The sequence below is a fragment of the Acartia tonsa genome, chromosome 1 (genome assembly GCF_053477335.1).
Source record: "Acartia tonsa isolate MP-2025a chromosome 1, ASM5347733v1, whole genome shotgun sequence".
Taxonomy (NCBI): domain Eukaryota; kingdom Metazoa; phylum Arthropoda; class Copepoda; order Calanoida; family Acartiidae; genus Acartia; species Acartia tonsa.
The window spans coordinates 33674997-33697004 of record NC_137260.1 but is presented as its reverse complement, the minus strand read 5'-3'; the positions used below and the strand labels follow the sequence as shown (position 1 = coordinate 33697004).

At 30.6% G+C, this 22008-nt stretch overlaps 1 protein-coding gene across 1 annotated transcript; it reads left to right on the top strand.

Annotated features, from left to right (window-relative positions):
- Window positions 1-3964: 3964 nt before the first annotated feature.
- On the top strand, window positions 3965-12601 carry LOC145317471 (acyl-coenzyme A thioesterase MBLAC2-like). Its single transcript, XM_080158569.1, has 12 exons — window positions 3965-4051; window positions 4811-4870; window positions 5745-5803; window positions 6623-6695; window positions 6976-7100; window positions 7393-7470; window positions 7764-7799; window positions 7994-8097; window positions 11004-11067; window positions 11714-11792; window positions 11923-11987; window positions 12329-12601. Exons 1-12 carry the CDS (start codon window positions 3992-3994, stop codon window positions 12429-12431), a joined length of 906 nt encoding a protein of 301 aa, XP_080014695.1. The 5' UTR covers window positions 3965-3991; the 3' UTR covers window positions 12432-12601.
- Window positions 12602-22008: the final 9407 nt, after the last annotated feature.

Genomic DNA, 22008 nt, shown 5'->3' with positions numbered 1-22008 from the left:
GAAACATTAAAACTATAAGGTGCGATAAAGCATTATTATTAAAGTTGAGTTGTACTTTTTTTGTAAACTAATTAAATTGCATCTTAGTGCTAAGGGTATGTACGGTAATATATGACATAAACCACCCCAGAAACTAGGTAAAGCTTTCTTAAAATGAAGTTCTTGAACGGTGCAGTGGTTAGCTAGATTTTAAAGGATAAAGTGTTCAATATTTTATTCATTAAGACTTAAACAAATGTTAACAAAGGAACTGCATAAATAAAGGGGGGTGTTGTCAACCCCCCCCCCCCCTCCCCCATTCACAAGCTTGTTCAAAACTTTCACTGAAAATACTCATTTTAATTTATCACTGTCATGTTTGTATCACATTACATAATGTTAAACTGATCACAAAACCAACTAAAAAACCATTTGAAAACATTACATAAACACACAAACGTAAAAATTTTACTACCGAAAACCTTTTCAAATCTGCCCCATCCCCACAAATCCATCCTTCCCACCTCTTCTTTATTTTGTGTCTCCCTACTACTCCATCGTTTTTCTAATCACCGCACAACTATTATGGCCACTTTAACCCATGGGTTTGCCTACTAAATAACCAATGGATAAATCACAATCATTATTGAAACTAACATTGACTATATATTACTAGTCATCTCCATTGAATATATGTATATTATATAGTCCCTCAAAAAAATACCTGAACAAAAATCAATATTTATATTAACAGCAGATATGATATCTTAAGAAGATGTTCTGACTTTATTGTAATTTGGGCTAATAAACAACTTTTTTGTCAAGAAAGGTTGTTTTCTACAATTTTGTAATAACACCAAATTAAAACTTGTTGCCTTGCAGCTAAACAAGTTCATTTTATAATTTTGAAAGCCTGGTTTATCATTTGTCATGAATATAGGGACGGGAAAACAGAAAATACATTATTTATGCATAAATTGAGTAAAAACTCTTACGTTATAACAATATGACTAATTTTATTTACTAATAATGATTGTCATAACTATCATTTACCTTACCCTTTATTTCTGATTTTTTTTGTAGTATATCAAATTCCTTTTTAAAAATGTACAGTATATAATTGTTTTGTCGATGTCTTTTTACGCAATACTTTATTCCTTAAAATTCAACTATTTATTATGGTTGTCCTAAAAAATTTGACGAAGAAGGAAAATATGCTCAAGTAAATTTAAAGATACTGTTTTTGGTTATACTTTCATTTTAAGGACTTAGTTATAGAGATGCTTCGCTTTTAATATTGTACCTTGCTTTCCTAGGAATCATTACTCTAATAATCAGATAAATAGGATAGTTGTATAAAGCAAAAAAAATGGCGTTGCTACAAAAGACCTACTCTACTAAAGACTTACCCCTACAAAAGGTCTACTCTACAAAATACCTACCCCTACAAAAGACCAACTCTACAAAATACCTACCCCTACATAAGACCTACTCTACAAAAGACCTACGAATATATATTGTTATATAAACATCAAATTTATTAATAAAGGAATACATAATCAATACATGGCCGCAGCGCTCGGCCCCCTGGCCTGCCTAGCCGCGGGCACTCGGCCCCCTTGCCTATAACCTAACCTAAACTTACCTAAATATTGTAAAAAAAAATATTAAAATTTGAAAAAAATCTACCAACCACTTTTTGTAAATCAACGAAATTCTAAAATATAATTAAGTTAATGTACGATAAACATTCATACATTATTACATATAAGTTAGGTTAGGTTAGGTTAGGTTAGGTTATAGGCAAGGGGGCCGAGCGCCCGCGGCTAGGCAGGCCAGGGGGCCGAGCTCTGCGGCCATGACCTTCTAGCATTACGATTTTTTGTAGAGTAGGTCTTTTGTAGGCGTAGGTCTTTTGGAGAGTAGGTCTTTTGTAGAACCGACGAGTAGGTCTTTTGTAGGGGTAGGTCTTTTGTAGAGTAGGTCTTTTGTAGCAACGCCAAAAAAATTGCCAAAAAAGTAAAACATCAGCATGTTTAGAATGGACGTCTAGACCTGTTGACAAATAATTCGTAACTTATTGTTAAAGTTAAGATAATTTTAATACGCCCAAATCATTAATAAGAGTTATTCGATATTCGTTACAGACTTACGAACGGACAGACAGACGGTAGGACGGACTCAAGGACCTACCCTGATTAAAAAGAAAAATTTTCTTGAACTGGTTGCTCCACACCTAGCATCTAGGGGCTCTGTAATCAAAGATTGAAAAATAAAATAGCCTAAAACCAATTAAGGACCCAAATTGGAGAAGTCAGTCGATAAAGAAATCGCAGAAATCACAAGCTGCTTCAGACAAAAAAATATTTTGTTTTATAGCCAACAAATAGTATAAGATTGAATGCACTAGATACTACGTGAAATTCTAACCATATTTCCTTTTCTTTTTTGATAAGGTGTTAATAGTAGAAATTTTATCTGAAGTATTTAAATTAATAAGAGAAATATCTCATCAAAGATTAGTGTAATAAACGAAAAGTCTGCTATTGAATTGCACAAGCATGATTAGATAGGATAAAATTTAGATAATACAAAAATAATTATTTTTAAATAAACTAACCGCTCTTTAAAAACAAATATATTGCAAAAAAATTTAATTATGTAAAATATATTATAAACTGAAATTAGAAAACGTTTAAAAGTATTGAAATAAATGAGCACATCACATTTGTATTTGTTCAAGATATGATTTTTAAACACCTAGTGGTAATATTTTTAACTAAAAATATGAAATTTGGTCTCTGTGTAGATAGTTTCGAGCGTATGCTGCATATAATATTGATTAGATAGAAAAAATTTTATATAGGTGATATCCTTATACTAAAGTAACAGGATGTTTTTATGTGTGTCTGTGTATCTGTGTGTCTGTCTGTACCGAAGGATCTCGCTAACCGCTGAACCGATCAGGTTCTCCTTCTAACCCCCAACCCCCCCCCCCCCAAAAAAAAAAATCCCCCCCCAAAAAAAAAAAAATTTTTTTTATTTTTTAACTAAAATTAAAAATGAGGGGGGGGGGTATTTGAAAATTGTAAGGGATGTTATGTTACATAAAAAACTAATATAGTTTTGGCTCTAAGGGTACTTTAACGCCATTTACTCTAATATCTTTATACAACATATCTTAGTCAGGAAGGGAAGCAGAATCTTAATTATAGAGATGCTACTCATCTAATGATTTAAAATGTATCTTTTGAGAATGACGACATTTATAATAATAATCCAAATCTCAAATGGTTGTAAATCTCGATGTTTTATCTTTATTAAAAAATACTGGTAATTCTAAATGTGTCATGTGAGCCGGTACAATTAAATGAGAAAAATCTGGTTGTTTAGTCTATTAATGCTGTGTTATCACACAACATTTCTTACATAACCAAACACAAAAATCTTATTGTGAAGACATGATATTATACTACTATAGAAACCAATCTAGATAGATAAGAAGAGTTCAGTAAAGAAAGATTTGTGATGAGTTTAAGTTTTTAAACATTGATTCTTCTTTAAAATTTCAAGTTATATATCCATAATATAAACAATAACATAAACCTTGATACAGAAAAGTATAATAAAGAACAACCTGTTTTGATAATAACTAAACAGATAATTATTTAGATTAAAAATCGTCGTTCACTTAAAATGCAAGATGCTCAGCTTGTAACCTTGTTTCTGAAATTATCAATTCTACTATTAAATTGTTAGGGTGATTACTTTTTCAAAATGCGTATTTAAATATTGAAAACAATCTTCTAATAAGTCTTTTGAAAACGTAGCTATCTGCCTTATTGAAAAATATATTTTTCATTTGACAAATCAAAAATGATATTTCCCCTCATCTGAATATTGTCATCCTTGTCATTATCTTTAAGATAAATTAAAAGATAAGATTAAAAGATAAAAATCTAAATATTTTGAAATTATTTATTAAAATCTTTTAATTCTATAGTGATATAAAATGAGAAATAGATTACTTAGTGTGTTTTCAAGAAAATATTCATCGGCGTCTAATTCTAAGGTACTTAATAAATGTCAGTCACATTTAACCAAACAGCACCAGTGACTTATAGAAAAGATAATTAAAATTTAATATTGCTCTATTGATGAAAAACAAATAGTTATGCTGAAAATTGCAAACCAATTTTAAAAAAAATATTCATGTATAGAGCACACGCATTTAGAATCTATGGTTTTTAGAAGTTACTTCTCCAGTATGGCTCAGGCATAGTGGACAGATTACTATTTTTTTTTTTGGGGGGGGGGAATTTTCATTTTTGGGGGGGTTGGGGGTGTCCCACCCCCAAGAAAATAGCTTAAAACTACCACAGGACCAATAGGTATATACCCTGAAGAGTAGAATCCAATCGGTTCAGTGGTTACCGAGATCTTAAGCTTCAGACGGACAGACGGACGGACAGACGGACGGACGGACGGACGGACGGACGGACGGACGGACGGACGGACGGACGGACAGACATCAAGCTACTTTGTATTATAGATTGTAATTGTATCCTAAACTTGTATTTTTTATTTTATGACTTTGTTTGAATTCTAATACCAAAATAAATATTTTACGTTTAAAGTTTAAATCGATTAATATCCGCTGGAGTAGACTGAAAATTCATCATTAATAGTATCGTATCAAAGCCAATTTTTCACAAAAAATAAAATAAAAATTATAATCAAAGTGCTCAAATTCCCAGGCGAACAAAATTGGAATTAATCGTAAAATCTTTTTAATTATCCATTAATGCCATAACACACTATTCTAATTTAGGAAGCAATTCATCCCTTGTTTCAACTTACAGAAGTAGATACTAATGTATTCTTTATTCAGGTAAACTTCATTTTTATATCTCGTATCATTTCTTTTGAAGTTTTTTGTTTGAGTTAAGCAAATCTACAATTGTCTGTACTATGTGAAATGTAATTGATATGACTGCTATCAATTGAATACGGCTAAATCTCTTCTTTTCTACTAGCGGCTACGCCCAATAGAGGCCTCGAGGGGCACTTCAGGAGGGGAAAGTTAATTCCCAAAACCCATTTTTTATATTTTATATTTTTTATTATTTATTTTAGTTTTTAAAAACATATTTTTTTTTGAAAAGGGGGGGGTTGAAATTTTTTTTCTATGAGAGATTTCTCTTTTGAGGGTTATAAACCTTCCCGGGACCTATGAGAAGCTACCCCTTTAAGAAGAACCCGGTTGGTTTAGTGGTTAGCAAGATCATTTCGTCACAAACAAACAGACATCCTGTTACTTTAGGGATTTCTTAAAACATTAAGCATACTCTATTAATCACGTTTTCCGTTAGTTTGTGCAACATAGAATATTAATTAAAATATGAAACGTTGGTCACCTTTATTATTGCTATCATCCATACAGATTTTACGAGAACAAGGGTGACAACATCCATAAAAGCGAAGCTCTGGAACGGTAGGATTCTGCCAAAGGACATTCTAAGGAGCTTTTTGTTATGGTTAGATGGACGGACCAACCTTAATTAAAAAGCCTTATTTTCAAAACTATACAAAACCCTCGAAGGTGGCTTAACACGTATATTTCGATCGCCTTCTGATAGGTAAATGGTTCGAATCTTGGCCCAATAACGGTCATGACTAAAGACGTTAAAATGGTTCCTAGTGTTATGTCAGATTCACTTTACTTTGAATTCTAACAACTTAATCTTTATGAGATTTTTTTTTAGGAAAAATATTTTATATCATGGAATCTAGCCAATATTTTTTTCATCAAGGGAAAAGAAAGGTATTTGTTTCTGAATTATTTACGAACGAACAATTCTTTATAGGAGGAGGGGAGCTTCCCAATACCACTTTAATTTAGTTTTTGATAACTTACAAATACTACTTGACTCAAAATTTACAAAATTTAAGTCTAATACTTTAAAAATGTTAATTATTTTTAAAACTAGAGCTTTTTTTAATTTGGGCCGTATTGTACACCTATGCAAGTTAGAGTTTTCTTATTAATTCCAAACCTTAAGGACCAATAATAAAAGCTTCAGGAAACGTAATCAGCTGACTTCTTTTATATAATTAAACATCTTTTATATAATAAGCATCACATAATTTACTAATGATTGCTTGTCCTATTGTGATGTCACTGTTATTGCTTCTGTCATCTATAATACAAAGTAGAACGATGTCTGTCCGTCTGTCTGTCCGTCTGTCCGTCTGTCCGTCTGAAGCTTAAGATCTCGGTAACCACTGAACCGAATGGATTCTACTCTTCAGGGTATATACCTATTGGTCCTGCGGTGGTTTTAAGCTATTTTCTTGGGGGGTGGGACACCCCCAACCCCCCCAAAAACAAAAAAATCCCCCCCATTTTTTTTTTTTTTTTTTTTTTTTTTTTTTTTTTTGGTGAAGAATTCTTTTGTAGAAATATTCTTTTGAAGAAGAATTCTTTTGTAGAAGATTTCTTTTGTAGAAAATTTCTTTTGTAGAAGATTTCTTTAATTCTTCTTATTTTTTTTTTGAATTTTTTGTTGTTGTCATCTCTTGTGGCAAAGCCCCTAGAGGCTAGGGGCGAAGCCGCTAGTCCTTAATAATTTATTAATTCTAGGGATCTATTAATTGATACAGGAGTAGGAATCTACAGTTTACCGGCATATCTACAGTTCTCAAAACTAAGACAGGTAGAATGTGTTTTCTCCCATAACATCCTTTTTCTTGTATCTGTTAAACTTGGAAATCATCTGTTGTTAAGTTAATGGTTAATTGCAGAGTAATTTAGTACCGGTTGGACAACTTTTCTTTTTAAGGAAACTAAAAAACATGTAAATAATCAACAAATATTGAATAAACTATTTAGGAGTCCTTAGAGCACCTAGCTCTTTTTTATGTACATTAATTTGGGTGTATAATATTGGGTGTTTTTAATATAAAAACTTTATTGAATGCATGACTTCTTTCAAGGAACCATCCAAGCCCCTAGATGTGGTGCTTACTCACGCTCATTTTGACCATTCCGGGGGTGCACATCAGTTTGATAAAGTCTTTGTACATCACAAGGAAGCTGACACTGTTAGAAATGGTCACAGGTACCCTTATTTCAGTAGCTAAGCTGCTCTATAATTCGAAATTTCCGTCCGTCTGTCTGTGATCCTTGTTTGTTTATATTTAAAAATTGATATTCATTGTATATAAATAGGAAGTATCATAATAAAATAATTTTTATCATTCTGCTGAATGTATTATATTTGTGTAGAGCTCACACGTGAATCATATAACCATAAAATAAAATAAAATATCCTTGTTCAAGCTACATAACCATACAGAATCATATTCCTGCGGGGCTTTACTTCTCTGAATTAAAACAAAAGAATGATTTAGAAGATTAACTGCTAGCTGGGTGACTGCTAGCGAAGTTATACCCAAACCTAGTCAACCTTGGAACCCTAGGGAATACAGGTATGGACAGCTTCATGGATTTTGGGTTTGAAAAACTGTTTTGTGCCTACAATTTGATATAATTTCGATTGTGAGGTGTATGCTATTAAAGTACTAATGTAAATGCCTAGGCTTATAACAGAAGTAAAATTTTGTCAAATTTGAAACTCCTCGCAAAGTTTGTACTTGTTGATTCTCTTAAGTTGACATTATTATGATTAAAGAGATTGCTTATTAGTATGATTTAAAAAAAATCTATGAAATGAACTAAACTTTAAAAACTATTCCATACTATATTTGTTTTATATCTTTAGAGTGTTGCCTTCCAATGTTCTATCAATTGAGGACGGGTAAGCTATTTACTTTGACAACATGCAATAATAATTAAAATCTTAAAACATAATTATCAAACAACTGTTTTTTACTTATATGTTTAAGGAATTGATGTTTAATCCTGCATAATATGCACATTTCTTTAAATTTGAATACAAAAAATCATAATTCATATAAATGATTAATAAAATGAACACCACTTTCATTTCAGACACTACTTTGATCTTGGTGACAGAAAAGTTAGTGTTGTTCATATACCTGGCCATTCCCCTGGTTCTGTAGCTCTTCTTGACACTAGAGGTGTCCTGGTTACAGGTAGGTAGATCCTCTTGATTCTGTATTCTGGACACTAAGGTGTCTTGGTTACAGGTAGATAGATTCCCCTGGTTCTGTAACTGTTCTGGACACTAGAGGTTTCCTTATTACAGGTAGATATATTCCCCTCGTTCTGTAGCTCTTCTGGACACTGAGGTGGCTTGGTTACAGGTAGATAGATTCCCCTGGTTCTGTAGCACTTCTGGACACTAATGGCTTCCTGGCTACAGGTAGATATATTTCCCTCGTTCTGTAGCTCTTCTGGATAGTAGTGGTTTCCTAGTTACAGGTAGATATATTTCCCTCGTTCTGTAGCTCTTCTGGACACTGAGGTGGCTTGGTTACAGGTAAATAGATTCCCCTGATTCTGTAGCACTTCTTGACCCTTGTAGTTACCTGGTTACAGGTAGATATATTCTGGTTACAGGTAGATAGATTCCCCTGGTTCTGTAGCACTTCTGGACACTAATGGTTTCCTGGCTACAGGTAGATATATTTCCCTCGTTCTGTAGCTCTTCTGGATACTAGTGGTTTCCTAGTTACAGGTAGATATATTTCCCTCGTTCTGTAGCTCTTCTGGACACTGAGGTGGCTTGGTTACAGGTAGATAGATTACCCTGATTCTGTAGCACTTCTTGACACTTGTGGTTACCTGGTTACAGGTAGATATATTCTGGTTACAGGTTGATAGATTGCCCAGGTTCTGTAGCTCTTCTGGACACTAAAGATGTCCTGGTTAGAGGTAGATAGATTACCTAGGTTTGGTAGCTCTTCTGGATACTAGGGGCGTCCTGGTTACAGGTAGATAGATTGCTTAAATTGGGGACACTGTTTATGGAACTTTTTTTTTGTGACTTGATTATAAAGAAATTTGCTTCTGTTATTTTACCTTGTTTTCCAAAGAGTAGTTATTTTAAAATCAGAAGGAATATGTTTATGATATCACAAAGAAACATCTATATATAGGAAGTTAGAAGATTTTTTCTAGGATTACATAAATTAATTTATTACCAAAATATATTACTTTTTTTCTTCTAATCGTTTTAATTTATATGTTGCATGTTGATACACGATATCATTAAAATAACATGGCAATGTTTGCACAAGAATAACTATATCCATAAGTAGAGCAATCATGCCGTCCACGCTTGTCTTATTGAAATATTTACGTTTCAAGTTAGATTTTTTTGATAAAGCTAACTTTCGGAAAATTTCGTATAATTAGGATGAAACATATGTGACTAAACAAAAACAAATATTTTCTTCTGGTAAAACTCCTTTTTTAATTGTATGAATCATATGTTCCAACAGTTAATCTATTGTATAAACATTTCATAATTAATTGAATTAATTTTCAAGTAGTCTTAATTCGATTAACATTTTACCATAGACTTAGTGTTTAGTTTGTAAATACAGATCAATTTTATAATCGTTGCTACTCTATAATTGGGGTGTAATGTTCCTCACACATTTAAGTTATTTAACCCTTAACTGTCAGGCACCTTGCCTAACCAGGGCTAAAAATTTTGTGCATGTTTCCTGTTTGATAATGAATTTCCGACTATAAATGAGTCAAAGTCAATTTTCGTTTCCTTCACCCTTTTATTTAATAACCTTTGTTTTAGGGTCCTTTTTTACCTAAAAATTTCAAAAGGCTGTCATTTTCATATTTTTGAAGCTAGAAATTTTTTTTTCATAAAATGTTTATCTTTATGTAGATTTTATATAAGAAATCTCAAAACATAAATTTTGGCGGCCGCAGCTTTACTTAGCAATCAGTGGATCTTTATGGAATTTTTATACGTTATGTAGGAAAGCTTAAATTTTAAAGTCTCTATGTCAAAAATTGCAATCACAGGAGGCTTTTAAAGATTTATGGAGACCTGGAGGATCAGGACCTGCAGGATCATACCTGGAACCTAAAATTGACTTAAACACCTATATTTTATATAGGGATTTACTACTAGAGAATATTTGAATATTTTGTTTAGATAAAATGCTTTGTTTAAGTCAAAATAAAATTTTGCTCTTTACCTGCATGACCCTGCCAGGTTTGCTGGCGTCCTGTGCCCGCCAGGATGGATATTTAAAAAATTCCAACTCTCAGTTATGTGTGATATCCTTATTTAAAATGTCATTTAGTTGTAGCCCTCTATCTTTCACACACAGAAAATGAGATAGAAAAAACCGAAGGGATTAAAGATCCTCTAGCTTTCAAAATCTTGCAAAACCTTTTTTTTACTTTTTTATTAATCTGGAGTTTGCGATTTTGTTATTTCACTCAATCATGCCACTTCAGTTTTTTTTAAGCAACGTATTATACATTTTTTTATTTCTTAAAGTTTTTGATGCTTGTTTACCCAAAGTCACAGTTGTTCTTAAAATAGAAATAGAAACTTGGCTAATATTTACTTAATTTAATTTTGGACAAAAAACAAACATCAAACGTTTTTGATTATTCAAATAATATAAAGAAAAAACTTATATAAAATTAAATAAATTACGAAAAAGGTAAATAGTTAATTATAATAAACCAAATAAAAGAAAGAGGTAAATAGTTGATTATAATAAACCAAATAAAAGAAAGAGGTAAATAGTTGATTATAATAAACCAAATAAAAGAAAGGTTACTTCAGTAAATGTTGGTTTATTCTTTCTGTAAACCAATTCTAGATTGATAGAGGAACATTTGTATTTATTAATTCAATCGACGTAATAAATAACATGAACATGGATTTATTGAATTATAATACTTATCAATTGTTGGATTGTAATTTGTATGCATTGATTAGTTCACCTTACTTTATAACATACTCATATTAATTTTTTTTTTTACATAATATGGTACAAGTGGCTTTGGCCCTAGACTTTTTCATATATGTATAATGATAAATTTTATTTTTTAGGAGATACATTATATGCAACTGACCATGGATTAATTGATTGGTATCCACAGAGCAAGTGTTTAAAGTAAGTTTTATAAAAGAAAAATCTCATTTAAAAAAATCTGCTTGCTAATACGAAAGCAAAAAATGCCCTTCCGATTTTTTTTACTTCTGACCGACATTCAATACCCTTACAACTATCTTTATTAAGTAAAGACAATAATGTAATTAAAGTACATATGAATGAAATACTACCTTAAATTGTTAATGAGTCAAGGCTTTATTTATATGTTTATGTCATATGCATGATAAACTAACAGTACATATGGTCTCATTTATTTTGCTCGAATAACTTAGCAAAAATCATTAACATGTCTTTCTAAAGTTAAAGATAAATAAAATTGAAGTAAAAAAACGTTATTTTACTATATAAAATAACTCGAATATATATTTGTGTATAAGTTTACTAAGTCAGCCCAGGGAAAACATAACAGTGCACACTGAACCTAGTAATAGTGTCTAACTTTTTATCTTTGTGACGTAACAAAAATCGAAAGATGAGAGGGGAGGTGGGAAAGGAAACCCCTAAAAAAGAGATGGATTTTTGTTACGTCACAAAGATAAAAAGTTAGACACTATTACTAGGTTCGTGCACACTACAAAACAAATCTGAACACAAAAAAAATCCGCATACAAAATTTTCTATTGTTTGCAACTATAATATGATTTAGAATGAAAGAAAGTGTGGAAAAACTTAAGAAAATTTGTGAAGATAATAAAATCAAAACAATTCTTCCCGGCCATAACCAGGTATAGTACCATTTGAGTCTACCAAAAAATTCTGGCAACTCTGGTCATTAGATTACAAATATAGGTAATTACTTTTTGCCTGAAATAATTTATGAGAATTTAACCTTAAATTAGCTTACTATGATTTTAGGTTTTGACAAGAGAAGAAGGTTTATTGGCCGCTAAGCAGTATTTAGACAATTTTAATAATGCAAGGTAGTTTTTGATTCTAATTCCATTTATCATAATATTAGAAGATTTAAAAATATTTAAGGAGCTTTTAACGATAGACCGATAAATTTATATTCATCCCCAATTATCATAAATTAGAGTCCCCTTTGTGTATATAAAATTATTGGTTTAAAAATTAAACACTTCTAGTTTGAACTAACCAGTAACCAAGATTTATTAAAAGTACTCCAGCTTTTAAAGCAACGAAGGAAAGAACATGTTAATTTAATTTTGGGATCCAATAAAATATCACAAATATGAAATATTCCAACATCATCTTAAGATTGTTTCAGGGTAGGATTAAAGCTAATTTCTAAATATTTTAGGTGTATGAAAAAGATGTTCAGTAGAGCTCGAGCTAACACTTTTCTTTTTGTGAATCAATATTATTCTCTGCCAGAAGCTTGCAGAGAACTTATGGCAAATTAATATTTATGTAGGGCACTTTGCGTTAATCCATTTTTTGTGCTTCTCTAATTGTGAATGTTGTCAAACTTGTTTATAATACTGTTGTGATTGTATTATATGTATTTTATTTACTCATTTTTATTCTAATTGAAATATTTTTGTAATTTTTCAATGTATGTTGCATATATGAATTTTATTTTACTATTTCATTTCTTATTCAAATATATATTATTTGTATTATTTAAGATAAAAACTGACTTATCAAAATCTTATCTTACAATAGAATGCCAATTTTAATTACCGGATTTGAAAAGATGCATGAGAATTTTCATTTGCTATTTGTATAATAATACAAACTTACAGAACGGCTTGAGCATCCATTTCCGCTGGATTAAAATCGGTTTACGGCAATACTAATAAAACATGCTTCGTATCACGTTGTAGATAATAGTCCACAAAATTAGAATTAAAATCAAACTTATATTCATATCCTATTTAGTTAGTCCTGGGTCAGAGTATAAATTCCAGATTTTTTTTACTTTCTCATCCGTGGACAACTGTCTATAAATATGTAAACTTTTATTAGAAATAGCTTTCTATTATTTAATGCAATGGTGTTCAGGGGGGAGGCAGGGGATACTTTAATAATAATCAGTCCATAGACTCATTCCTCACAGAAAAGCTTTAATATCTTTTGTTTGTCAAAAAATCTGTTTTATAGTCTTCATTGAAATTTTAATATTACCTTATTTTTTTTACAATATATGATAAGTATAATGACAAACGGTTACTAAAAAGGAAGCGTACAAACTCTAAATTGTGTTCATGTAAAATTTACAATCTACGCATATTTTAAACACATAAAAAGCGTGTTCTTTAAAGCTTCAGATCCCTCACTATAAATGTTTGTTATTTAATACTTATATTTGCGGGAACTTTTGTTTAATTAAATCTTTCAATTTTTAACATTTACAAAACAGCCTGCTTTATTGCATCAAGATCCATGACAGATCTATATAGAAAATAAATGTCTATATATGAGCTCAAGTTTTCCAAGCGATAAATGTTTTAAACTCATAGTGCTCCAATAATCCGTAATAAACTCTCATTGACCAGAACTATAAGACCCATTATTTTACTGTATGAAAAATAAATTCATTTTTTTATTTCATGTTGCTATTTGAATTATATTGAAGTATTAGATTTCTATCCATAAAATAGAAAATTTAAATTTATAATAAAGCAAATAAAAGAAAACTTAGTTTTAAAATAATTTGATACTAGTGATACGTGCATAATGTGGTCAGATATTGAACTAAAATTAACAGTTAACTAAACATTTTAACTCTTTCAGGATGATAATTTAAAATAAAAAAATATTAAGATCCTAAAATAGTTCAAAGAAAGAAATCGTCAGGGAGAAAATAATGGAAGAATAGGGTTAATAGTCATAGTTCATATAACCAAAAGAAAGTAAATAAAACATTGAATAAACCTAGCCAATAGCGGCTACGCCCATAGAGGCCTCTAGGAACACGTGAAATTGATTCTTTTCAATCTATTTTAAAATCAATTATTTATGAAAGGCAAACAAACAGACAGACACACATCATGTTACTTTATTATAAGGATTTTTTATATGCTTAACATAATACAATAGAAGATTTTTTTAGCAAAGCTTTAACCTAAGAATTATGATTATTTATATTAATCATGCAAAAGAAATGAAAGAACAACTGCCCTTTTTTCACCAAAATCTAACCAATAAAATGGAAACAAACAGACAGACAACATGTCACTTATAATGATACTAACCTAATCATTCTCCCGAGCTTATTCATCCTTGAATAAACACTGGACCATTCCAGACCGAATATTCAACACTAAATACAATCCTTAGTAATATATCCGTAGGCTAAGCTTGCCGGGCGGTAGGGGACATTGGGCTGTAAATTACACTGGTAATAAAATATTATTAATGACGTATTATTCAGATTTCAACTGTAAAGTTACATTTTAAAGCAATCTGCCAATTAATTCATCACAAAAAAATATGTGCTAAATATTTATTCATATTCATATTTGTGTTTTGTTTTCATTGTTTACTTTTCATTAGATCTTTGTGAGTTATAACCGTTTTCAGTCTTGTTTGTAATATGGATGGTGTCATCCTTGCTACATATTTGCATATAAATATAAGGTTAAAGATGTCAAATATGCTTTAAGTATATAGAATAACAAGGATGCCAACATAAGTAAAGAAAAGCTTAACAAATCAGACAAAGGGACAAAACAAAATTTTAGATTCATGAAATCATTGGAATGGTTAAAAAGGGTAATACCTGGTGTCAAAATATAATGTCTAACAGCTCTCCGTTTTTTTATACCCAGTAACACCTTTAAAATTTTCGGTGGCATTTCAAAGATTTGAAAGAAGCATCAGAACTTAAGAGAAGAAGATTATAGAGTTGCTACGGTTTCATAATTGTACGTAACTGCTTTGAATGAACGATATAAGCTATCCGTTTATGAATGATGAACATAAGAACAGACTTACCCTAATATAAAAGCTTCCTTTTAATAATGTTAGTTTTAAAAAATACAATGTAGTCAAAAGGAAATATTCAACAAACAAAAATGTCCAAGTGCATAAATAGCAAAGCTTTTTCTTTCATTTAAAAAAAGTTATCTTTTATTAAAGCTATTTCAAATGATAAAATTATATAGTAGCTACTCTATACTGTAAATATACATTGATCAAGAAGCTTATTGAAATTAAAATATATCTAATCTAGATAAATCAAGAATATTTCAATTACTGTTATATTTATTGTAAAACCGCAAATTATTTGAATAAAAATAGAATTATCAACCATGTTTTTTTTATTAATGCAGCTTCTTTTTATTTGACCGTTCCTTTCATCCTTTGGTAACCATATTATGTAGGTTATTTATAGAAGATTTAAGTATACAAAGGTAGGGATTACCTATGTTAGATAATTGTACTCCTGTAATAGGTATGCATACATACTGTCTATGATATATGGTTCTAGTTATTATGTTTTTGGTCTATTATACGTTGTCTGATATAATGCAACTTTTGAAGTAAATAACGACGGGCCTAGAAGTAATTACCTCTATATTGCACTAAAATAAATTTCTAGTATAGCCTAATACTGTGCTGTCATTAACCTGTCCATAGTGACAATGAAAACAACTATTTCTAAAAGTACATGAGTCAGACGGAAACGTCAAGCTTCAATAACTTTTAAAATGGAAATTTTTCCTGTGCTAAAATGTACTACCAAAATTGTATGGAGAAACTAACCTATCGCGCACTGGTTATCCTGACCAAAATAAAAACAAAACAAAATGTAATTGTGATATATTGAATTTGATATTTTCAGGCAAAATATAACTTTAGCATATGTTATTCTATACGAAGTGACATTGGATTATAAATCTCACTAGTACCCAAAGTTTTATAACCACGATATCTAATACGTTTGCTCAAAATTGATTAGTTGATTCTAAACTTTTCAGCCAATAGATTTATTCCAAAGAAGGAATAGTTTTGTTATCATCATTGAAAATATATATCAATTTATCGTGAATTTTCTTATCCCTTAAGATCCCTACTATGGCAGTTATTATCAATGTTTTACGACAGGGTGGTAAAGAGAACCTTCATGCTTATATGGAAAAATCAATTCATTAATAAAAACCACTTTACACACAAAATTTATTTTTTACTGTGCGTCAATTAATCAAATATTTTTTTATTCGTGAATTATGAGTCCAAATTAAAATCTTGAAGTCTCTTTCTATAACAATTAATATTTACTTTAAGTGTTGAAAGAAATATAATATGTAATTTCATGTCAAGAAAGAAGAAATAGTTGAACCACCCAAATACCTAATGATCTTTTATATTATCAAAAAATCTAATTTCTGTAATGATGGTTCAATAAAAGAAAAGATATTTTAAATCATAGGCGTGCGAGAGGAGGGAAGTAGAGGAGTATGACACCTTCTCCTTTTTTCCCCTTTCAGCCCTCCTGAAAAAAAACCCAGTGCATACATCTGTTTTCGACAATTATCCATGAAAATAAGACGGTCTATCGAAAAAATAATAATCGTTTAATGGGCTGATATCAGGTTAGTTTAAGTTGGACTAATGATAACCCTGCATGGTTAGAACCTGCATGTGTGAGGACTTAGACTTCTATGGATAAAAAAAAACATTCTTTGAAAATTATAAAAATCTTATTTGTGAAGGTTAAAAATATTGTATAGCCAGATCAGTTACTCTTTTTATTTACTATACGTGTATCCAAATGAAAACGTAATCTCAGTTTGTAATTAGGGTGTGCTTCACTACCCGGTTCCCGGAACAGTCGCGCCCTTCAGTCACACTACTATGGCTAAGACGCAGCGCTCTCACCTCCTGTCACGGTCCAAGCTCGATTCAGTGAAACACTAATATCTGTCTGATTAGAAATACCATCCAATGAAATGACTATTTATACTCAAACCAAATCACTAGATAATAGATTACTAAACAGTAGATATATAATTTACCTAAAAACCCTATTCCGAAAATAATGTGTTATCAACGGTTTCAGGAATGTATATCAACGATCATACGTCTATTGGAGATCAAGCTTTTAAGTTATTGATGCCCTATAAAATTCAATTAAATATTTTAGGCCAAGATCTATAGAGTAAGATCCCCCTTGGTCCACGAAAGTGGAGGGTTCACTGACCAACCTGGGACAACGATAGGTTGTCTATGGTGTTATCTTAAAGTCTTGACATAAAATAAATACTCCCTAATATTTTATACTAAGGTTCGTCGAATAAGCCAGATCTATTTACCTTCGAAAAGGTAATCACGAGAGTGCAGACCCGGCTGACCAGCCTCGACAACTTTAGGTCGTCTGAGGTGTTATCTCAGAAACTTAATACAAAGTAATTGAGAAACAAAATTCCGTCCAACCTCAGAGTAAGATTCCCCCTAGTAGAGGTTCACTAACCAGCCTTTGACAACTATAGGTCGTCTTTGGTGTTATCTTATGGTATAGGAATTATACTGCTAAAGAAATAAAACCTGTCAGAGCCTCAGATCCATCAGGCGATTCCGAAATACGGATTCTATTGTGATATCTTAAGGTCCGAACAAATTTTATTCTTTGTACCTAATCTTAATAACTACCTATTAATATTAGCCCATAGGGGCTTAAACCCTATTATTTCCCCCCTATACCTAAAATATAAACAAAGTTTTTAATATCTCAGATTTTTATTTTTAAGGAAACGGAATAATTTTATTTAACAAAATCTATTTTATTTTAGGTATGTTTTTTGGCCAAAAATCTCAGAGAGAAGTTTACTCAAGCTAAGTTCTAGTCAAAGATTTTAACCCGACTTATCCCTTCAGAAATTCGACTGGTGATTTGGCGTGCTATATCACAACTGAGAGTAGAGCCCGAATGGGCTGCATTTTATAGGCCTGACTTCCCAGCTAACTGGGCAGAACCTACTATCCAAGCAAAGTATCACCAAATGCTTCTCCTTTTACTTCTCTTTGAGACATTTGAAAAATCATTGGGTGTTGTTACAAAGTGACAAGATAACACATTAAAAATTATAAAGTGATCACATTTAATTTCTGCACATATTAAAAATGGAATCAGTGATTTCAACGAGTTCTATGCTTGAGAAATTTAAGCCAATAACTGTTCTCGTGGTCTTAAAGAACTATTAAACTTGTATGAGATCCCAAGCAGAGACTTTCCGAAACCAGAAATTTCACACTATTGTTATTGTTATACTAGAAAAGTATTTGACTATTAATTTAAACTATTTCATTGTTTTGTAGGAATAACCATAAAAAGAGTTAAGTTTTGATTCAACGACTAAATGCATAAAGAGAGATCTTGAAAGGGAAGGATATTAATTTGCACATGTGGGTAGAATTATGACATGGGGAAAGGCATATTTTTTCATGTGTTAACTCGTGGAAAACTCTTATGGTGGCCTTCAGCTTATTGAATTCAAACTTAACCAGATGTTTTTATAGATATTTACTTTATTTTAAAAAGGGTTATATTTTGTTCTAAAATAATTTCATCATAAATAAGAAGGCAAAATAATAAGCATATATTATTGGTGGAAAAGTTATAGGCACATAATTGTTAATCATTTTAAACATAACTAGATTTATCTGGATTATTTATTTACTAGATGTTTCTTTGAAGAATAATATAGAAGTTAAATTAGGATCTACTTTTCTCCCTTGCAAGGCTACTCTACAATTTTCTGTATGTTGTAAAATGACTAAGAGGGTGAAATGTTGATCCAGGTGGGTAATTAAAGATCTAGTTTTCTTATAATTATCTTCTTTAAGGTTTTGATTCTGGATAATTATTCTAAAAAGAAAAGAGACTTAACACCAAACAATAGATGTGTTTAAAACAGCACTGAAGAAATTTAGCAGCCAAAGACGTAAAAACTGCAGTTTGAGGACACACCGTGAATTGAGAAAAGTGCCGCTGCTAAAACTGTAAAAGGAAGCATGCATCATTTCTCTGCAATCTTTACAAGTGTTCAATTTAATTTTAACCGTCAATACATTTAATTTATTAAATTTTTAGTCATACAGAAGAGTTTTCTGAAATATAATTATCCTTACTGCTTCGGTGATATACGGGATATCTCTGTTGTGATTGTACCTTTTCAATGAACCTTTCTATATCTAGTTGTAGTTTCCTCTTCGAATTTTTCATATTTTTTTAAATCAATACAGAATTTAGGAAAACAATTTACTATCTATGATAAAATACAGAATATAATATTAAAAAATCTGGAGTTTTTGTTCAGTTTATTTTTACCTTGTTATAGTACTTGTTTTTTTTTGTGACCAAAAAGTAAAGTTATAAAACTAGCATAATATAAAATCGTTAAATTTTAATAAATTTTGATTTTATTGGCTGACAGACAAGTTAGAGGGAAAATTCTTGTGCTCTGTAGTTATTTTGTAAAGTACATTATTCATAAAAAAACACACTCTTAAAAAGTTAAATTGATTTAATATCCTATAATGTATAATTATTAAAGATGTGAGGTCTTCCTCTGAATAAAGTTTTATAATTTATCTTAGAGCACAAATTTTCATAGTTTATATTGTAAGTATTTAGAGTTTTGAATACTTTTAACCGTAAAGTTAAAAATTGAATGAGATATAAAGTTTCATGTTTCTCAAAACAAACAAAAAAAACACAATAGCTAAATAGCGACGCACACCAACTAGATTTTCAGTTAACATTGAGAACAGTGTATCGACAAACAAATTACATAGTTTTTGTCATTTTTTTATTACAAAATTATATCATATTTTGTCTACAGTTCTTTTATGATAATACAATTCTTTTATTAATTTTATCTTAAATTTGTGATTCCTATAGCAATAAGCTACAAATGTATAACTTGGGCATCTCACCAACTGGGTTTTAAAATATCAATAATTTCAAAACAGGACGAATAATATTAAATATAAAACCAAACCTTTTAAAGTTAAGTATTGTTGATTTTTTTTCTTGCTACTGCAAAGAAATGTCATTAATGCATGAAAACCCGTAAAATTTTGCCTCCCTTTACGCCAAAACTCCTGAACTAACAATTGCATGGTTGAAAAGCTCTCAGTTTAGTTTGGTAGCTAGTCCAGTTAACATCTAATTTGCTCACTGTATAGAGCCAGTTCTATAAATATTTAATAATAAAAATTACATCTTTCCATAAGACTTCTACTGTGTTACCAAACTATAGTGATTTTAAGTTTAGAAACCATCTTAAAAAACACACGCACACACAAAATCAAACGCACGGACCAATCTAAGCAATTACAGGGAAAGCAAAAATATATATAACAATCTAAGTATATATAATGTATATTTGGTATTATTTTTACACTCTGGGCTATTTTTGACCGTAATACTATAGAGACACGATATTTTACTACATACAATATATATAGCTTTTGGAAAGTTACATTATAAAAAATGTTTTAATAGTGATAAAACTAATTACAGTGATTTATATAAAAAAAGTGATTTGTGTTTTTGAATTTTCTTTAACTATCCTGAAATTCTATCAAAAGTATAGTGTTGGAACTGTTTGGACACGAGGAAGACTCTGTCCATAAGTAGAGCATTAATAAATACCTAAAAATTATTAAGATAAAAATAAAGTATAATAAAATTCAGTTACAATAGAAGAGTTGAGTTTTTCTTGTCTATTTCCATTTAAAAATCATTATTTAGATTACTTATACATCTAAAGATTCTTTAACCCTAGATCTGAAGGGGGGGGGGGGGAGGTGGCTTGAAGGTCTCCACTCCGGCTGTGTTAGAAGATAGAAGCTATAATTATTGAATTTTAAAATGGGGTTACAAGACACAAAGAAATTAGAATTTTTTTAATTTCACCATCCTAGCATGCAAAGCATAACAGCAAACCTGGCAGGGAAATCAAGGTACAGGGCCAAATTATCATTTTAACTTAAACAAAGCATCAATGATTGTCAAAATACTACACACATCCCCCCCTCTGCCGAGAAGAGTATCCTTTCCAAAATTACTATTTCCATGCAACTTATTTCTTTCTAGTTTTCTATTTGTTCCACGGATGTTGTTATTCTTGTTAGATTTTAATCTTCAAAAAAAAGATCTTTTGTTCCCACTCTCTTTTGATAAAACTAAAATTTCAAAATTTTCCATGAGACATAAAAACAAGGACAACATATTTCATGTAAGCTTACATACTTTAATTTAGTTAAGCAACATAAATAACGTATCATAAAACATAAAACCATAACAATATTTTAGTTATTATTTATTATTTAACAATTATTGTCTCTAAATGAAATGTGTCAACTTATATACCCATCTAGATGTCCAACTCTACATATTCAACATACTTAGTCTTAAAGGTATCTAAAGCGTCCTATGACTGGTAAGTTGACGATCGAAGCGCTTTTTTTTCACGCCGCCATTAAAATTAAGATGGGTGGGACTTTTTTACCTTGACACTCCCCTTGGCTGTTTTAAGGGGTTGTATCATGGGTTTGTATACCCTTGTTAATGGGGTTGTGGTGTGCGGTAGGGGGTAAGAGTAGATTTTCTTCCTCTTCAAGTAAATTAAATATTTAGCAAAAAGATTATCTTTCTATTTGCAAAGTGGTTGTGATTTCACTTCCGCACATGTATCACATTTCAAGTAAATTAAACTGCAAACTATAACAACAGAACAAACTGTCCTTTTTATGTGTAGCTTTAGACACACCCTTTCCCCTCGTATGTATTTGTGAATGTGTCTTTTCGCCTACAATATATTGATTATACTATTTTCATTTTATGATGATATGCGGATGTTAATGAACACTTACATATTGGGTTTGCAATGATAAACTGAATGTTATCCAAAGGTTTTTTACTACCTTATAAATAAGGTATGTCAGTTATTCTTTCTATTTGTAATTAAAACCAGTCTGTGTGATCAGATCAGTAAAGTTATACAATATACATGAATAAATTTACAA

Excerpts from the sequence above, each read along its gene's own strand:
- LOC145317471 (XM_080158569.1), top strand. The coding sequence starts at position 3,992 with ATGAGAAATAGATTACTTAGTGTGTTTTCAAGAAAATATTCATCGGCG. Across the intron at positions 4,871-5,744 it reads CTAATGTATTCTTTATTCAG|GAAAAATATTTTATATCATG; the intron begins GTAAACTTCATT and ends ATTTTTTTTTAG. Across the intron at positions 7,101-7,392 it reads ACTGTTAGAAATGGTCACAG|AAGATTAACTGCTAGCTGGG; the intron begins GTACCCTTATTT and ends AGAATGATTTAG.